Consider the following 5,900-nt stretch of genomic DNA (forward strand, 5'->3'; position numbering starts at 1 on the left):
CCCAGCCCGTCGGTGGTGAGCGAGAAAGAGAAAGAGGAGTTGGAGCGGTTGCAGAAGGAAGAGGAGGAGAGGAAGAAGAGGCTGCAGCTCTATGTGTTCGTGATGCGCTGCATCGCCTACCCCTTCAATGCCAAGCAGCCCACGGACATGGCTCGCCGGCAGCAGAAGGTAGGTGCGCCTGAGAGGCCCAGGCAGCAGCACCGGGACCTCGCCAGGCGGGCGGGGCGAACAATGGGAGCTGGCGGCGCAGCTGGCGAGAAGGAGCTGAAGGAGGAGGCTACCGCGCCCTGGGGAAGGGGCTATGAGGCCCCCTCTCCGCGGCCGGGACCCGTAATGGGCCTGGAGCGAAGTGCCGCGCACCGGAGCCGCCCTTCCTGGGAGCTCAGGGATGCGAGCTGAGCAGTTCCGCTTAGTGGCCCGGGAGGTTCGGGGAGTGACTTGCAGCCTGCGGCTCCCAGAGAGGCCTTGCTCGTTCGCAGGGCTACTGGCACTCTCCAGCGGCGGACAGCTGCACTCAGCTCCGGGCCCGCCCTCCTGGGCGTGCGCTCTGCGGGCGGGGGCACCCAGCAGGTGGGGCGCCGGTGTGGAGTGAGAAGAACGCCTCCGAGCTGCGCTCGGCTCTTCCCGGCAGAGAGCAACCGCCAAGGCAGGCGGGAGAAAGCAAGCCCAAAAGGCGAAGCTTCCAGTCACACTGAGAAGGACATCGTCCTCCCCATGCCAGTCAGCTGATCACCGACTCGGGTCGCCCAAGGGTTCTGGGGCACCCCTTCCCTTTGGCCCGGGTTCCCTCCAGTCCTCCTTCCGCACAGACCCCAGAGCTGGGGCACGCCCTCTGGTCCTTCAGCTTGAGTCAGGCCCTCTACCTTCCTCCCTTTGACCCTCTTCTCGTCCCAAGGTGACTTCGCCGCCACCTTCTGGCTTTTTGAGGCCCTCAAAGCCCTGCTGCTGCTGGCTTGATAAAGTGCAGCTGCAAAAAGCCTCGCAATTATAAGCATCAAAAGCTTTTTGTGTCTGAAGCTTGGGCAAGGCTGAGGCGGCTCCGGGCTGCCTTTGATGTGATAAAAGCGTCTACTTCTATCGGCTGTTCACCAGCCAGAGAAAGGAGGGGGGTGGTTACTGCAGGATGGGGGACAGTGGCGCGGGACCAGAAGAGAAAGAGTCAGGTACCCAGTTGGAGTGAGTTAGTGAAGAAAGTCAGCATTCCGTTCTGTCTCCTAGGTAAATCTGCAGCACTTGAGCTATCAAAAAAAAAAAAAAAAAAAAAAAAAGCCAGCTGGGGTGGTGTGAGAATCCAGCTCTAACCCCATGAAGGTTGTGAGACGGGTTTCTTAAAATAGTGAATTTCTCGGTTGCTGCCATTTAAGACTGAATTTTATGTTGCGGTAGTAGACTGTGAGGTTTTCCTATATTTATCCACCCTTATCTTGAGTTAGCACAGACTCCTCTGTTTGTTTTGCTTACTTATGTACACATACCACCCAGCACTGATGATTTATTTCAGTTATCACAAGCTTGAGTATCAGTATTATTAAAAATAAAACTCATTTTCTGGTTGAGAAATACACACTTCATTCTCAACCCATCAGTAGCCCCTTGCTTTTTCAACGTGCATTTTGGACTAGAATAGAGCAAAAGTATCCACAGAACAGTAAAAGTTTTTTGGTGTTTTTTTTTTAAGGTTGGGTGCTGGGTCCACACACACCTGATATTTCAAGTTTCAACTTGGAATTATGGTAATTGCCTTTATAGCAGGGGAAATGCCTTCTTTAAAATGTATCACACTAATGAGAGCATCTACTAAAGATGTCCTATTTCCCTGACAATGAAAACTGTTGTGATTTAAAGAGGGAAAAAATTTCCCTTTATCAGTGAAAAGGCTCTAGAGCTCTGCACTCTAAATAGACACTTAAATCCAGCATTAGAATGGAGAGAGAAATTCATTTTCACAGAGACCCAGTTCTTCTAAACAGCCTTCAGCCACATGAGAAAAATTATCATGAAGCTAAGTTTTTCTGATCTGATTGTATGTTTTATCTGAATCCATTCAAAGCTCTGGTTTTGAGGGGCAGGTAGGTTCTGTTTTTACACATGACCTTAACATCAAAGAGACTACAGGACAGATTGATAACACTGGCATTTGGTTAAACTATTTTAAGTTATTGCAGCAAATTAGTGCTAAATACATATGCCAGCAAAGCTGCCTCAGGGCTGTTGGTTATACTGGGAAAGCGAATATCTCTTTATTACAAAACAGAACAAACAAAACAAAATAACAAACCAAGCCTTTCTTTTGCTATGTCTTTAAATTTTTAGTATCTTTCTGGAAGAGGATGTCTTGCTATTTTTCTCCAAGTAGAAAGTCTGAAATTTTGATTTAAAAAAAAAAAATCATTGAAAGGGGCTAAAAAGTTTTCATAATCATTGTGGTAAAATTTAAAGCCAACAAATAAAATCGATGAATTAAAATTGGTCTTGGAGAAATATAAACTAGTTGTGAACTAGACATGAGTTGGTAGTAGCATAGAAAAAGCTAGAAAAAAAATGTAGAAAAAGAGAATAGAGTGGCAGGGAGAGAAAGAAAACTGCCTATGAAAAAGAATTACTGAATTGGGGAAAAGAAGAGATTATGTTGTCAAATCATCGCACCAAATGCTTTAAACTTAGACAATGTTATATGTCAGTTATATCTTCATAAAGCTAGGAGTAAAATAAGATCATATTGTATTATGTCTAATACATGTTATGAAACAAAATAGTTTATATTCATAATACTGGCTACCATTTTTGAAGCACTTACTATGTGCAAGGCACTTCATTTAGATTATCTTTTAAATAGACTTGATTTTTTAGAGGAGTTTTAGATTCACTAAAATTTGGGAAAATAGTACAGAATTTCCATGTACCCCTCACCCAGTTTTCCCCTATTACTAATATCTTACTGTAATATGGTATAAAGAACCCATATTGGTACATTATTATTAACTAAAATACATAGTTTATCCAAATGTTCTTAGTTTTTACCTAAATTCCTTTTTTTATGTTCTTAGATCATTTAAAATTCTCCTAATAATCCTAACAATGTGGGAATTACCATCATTTTTAGAAGAGAAAACTGAGACTCTGAGAAGTTTTGTAATTTGCCTGAAGCAGTATGCAGATAGGTGAAAGGGTGGGGATTGAGACATGAAGCATTCTGATTCCAAATCCTAACTTTTTAAGATGTGACACTGGCCAGAAATATTCTAAAGTGAAAAACAGAACTCTGGCATCCTGACAACATGCAAAGTTTATTTCTATTTAAGTTGAGAGAGGCCTACCCCTTTCCCTTGAGGGCACCTATCAAATAGAGCAGTCTCCTCTTACCTATCAGGAATATATATATTTCAGGACCCCCAGTGGATGCCTGAAACTATGGATAGTACCAAACCCTATATATATATATAGTATGTTTTATCTATATAATAAAGTTTAATTTATGAGTTAGGCACCATAAGTGATGAACAACAATACCTAATAATAAAATAGGACAATTATAACAATATACTGTAATAAAAGTTATATGAATGGCTTTGAGGCCATAATTAAGTAAAATAAGAGTTATTTGAACATAAGCACTATGATACCAAAACAACTGATCTGATAAGCAAGTCTGCTACTAAGTGACTAATGGGCGGGGAGCATATACAACTTGGATATGCTGGACGATGGGATGATTCATGTCCCTGGCAAGATAGTGCAAGATTTCATCATGATACGCAGATTGGTGCATGATATAAAACCTACAAATTGTTTCTTTCTGGAATGTTTTATTTAATATTTTTGGATCATGGTTGACCATGGGTAACAGAAACCATGAATAAGAGGGAGCGGTTATAGTCAACATGGGCAAAATGTACATTTATGTACTAACCTCATAAAGAGTATGAAGGAGAGAGATGATCCGTTAGCTGGTAAATCTGAACACCAGACTGTTTTCAGTCTATGTGGTTCAAGCTAACAAACAAACAAACAAACAAACAAAAAACTGTTTTAGCACAGAACAACTGGGAGGGAGGAGAGGGCAAAGGCACCATTGCTGGGTAATTCTGATAGTTAATTACTTTGGTTTCACTTTTATTGGAAAAAAGAGTGTCTGGATATTCCAACAATTTTCCCAGTTAAAAGAAGAGACTTTAAACAGACTATGTGAAAACAGAGTTTATCATTTATAAGTATATTTTTCTTGTGCTATGGTGAATCTAAATATAACATGCTGGTAATGATAATTTATAACTAAAACAAAAATCTGGCCCTCATACTGTCACAATATATGTTTCAGCAGTTCATAAATGACAATTCGAAAAACAGTTCTGTGCTTTTTATTTTTCTTCTTTTGTTAGAATGGTAGAGTGAATACCTAGAAGTCGGCACGGCAAAGCTACACCATATGTTTCTAAATTATGTGGTAATGTTAATGGGTGGCTACCTCATATGAACTAGTTACATGCAGTTGCTATTGAGAAAAAATAAAAACAGTTACTGTAAACCATAGTGTAATATTTAGAATGACATAACTATTTTTAAAAATTAGCTAGAAATTATTTATAATGCCTGGTTACAAATGTCCAAAATGAATATTTTATGCATATACAGGTTTGTGTACACATGTGTCTGTATGTGTATATCTGTATATGATGAGTAAAAGGGGCAATCCTAAAGTTGTGTCTCTACAAACTCCCATTTCATTCAAGAGGACTTTATGACTAGACCAAATGTTATAAGTTCCAGCAACTCATTTCCATGTAATTCAGCTTGTATCTTGCCATGAAATTATGGCTAACGTTGAGTCACTGTTAGCCAAAGAAATGCTACCTTTATTCATTTACTTATTTGACTTTATCACTTGGTCATGACTCAAAAGCCTATACTTTTTATAAAACTTAAAATTTACTACTAGTTAACCATATATGTATATGAGTGTGTATATTTTAAATTGATAATAGTGATTCATCCTTTCAGATATGTTTGGAGGCATTTGAGTTAGATCCACTAAAAATTTTTAAGGGTTGATATGTCAATGCAATATATGACTTGCATTTTAAAAAATAAATATTCTAACTTCTCAAGAGAATTAAATTACTATTAAACCAGATTCCTTTAAAAAGAATTATGTTTTTTCGTCAAGGAAAGAACTGCATTCTTAAAATATGATTTTTGGCTCCCCCGCTCCCCACCGCCAATTTCCTCGGTGCAATGGGCAGGAACTGTTATGCACTGGTACTAGCAGAGACGTTCTGAAGATGCGGAATACCAAAAAAGTAATGAGTGGTTCTTGCTTCATTACACACATAGAATAGCCTTATGCTTCTCTAAAACAGGACTGAGGAACAAAGGAAATTAAATATTTCATTCCAAAAGAATTATACTGTGTGAAGTGGTAAAAGTCAAGTGATTCAGAAATCTTTCCTCTACAAAAGCAAATTAATACACAATTATAGGCAACCTCATTAAAATGTAATCAATATTTTGTATTTGGGTCTATATAACTTAAGCTGGAATGATTGGTAGAGTTCCAATAACTTAGAACTCAGTTCTAAATAAATGACTAGTTATTCCTTGTACCAAGCACTCTCTCAGGTAGCAAAACCAGAAGATACCTGTGAGATATGCTCCTGAATTGAGGACCTATGTTCTAGTTTCTTAGATAACATATATACAATTAGATGAGAATAAGAATGTGTTTGTTTAATTATAAGATGCTGATTACAAATATGAAAGTAGTGAAGGGAGAGAAAGTGTATGCATGTACACACATAAGATTGATTATAATAGTAGGGAAAATATTCATGGAGGAAGTTAGATCTTAAAGAATTTGTATGATTTGTGTAAGCATAAGGAAAAATAGGTATTCCATACTATAG

The 5,900-nt window shown here is 39.3% G+C and overlaps 1 protein-coding gene across 4 annotated transcripts in view; it reads left to right on the forward strand.

Annotated features, from left to right (window-relative positions):
• Positions 1-5,900, forward strand: part of CADPS (calcium dependent secretion activator) — a 456,128-nt gene that overhangs the window by 261 nt on the left and 449,967 nt on the right. For all 4 annotated transcript variants that reach the window (XM_025050754.1, XM_025050752.1, XM_025050751.1 and 1 more), the window contains one exon: positions 1-168. This exon is cut by the window's left edge. In XM_025050754.1, the coding sequence (XP_024906522.1) occupies positions 1-168 (168 nt within the window). The remainder of the gene's footprint in view (positions 169-5,900) is intronic.

Source organism: Pteropus alecto, unplaced genomic scaffold, assembly GCF_000325575.1.
Source record: "Pteropus alecto unplaced genomic scaffold, ASM32557v1 scaffold75, whole genome shotgun sequence".
NCBI classification, from domain to species: domain Eukaryota; kingdom Metazoa; phylum Chordata; class Mammalia; order Chiroptera; family Pteropodidae; genus Pteropus; species Pteropus alecto.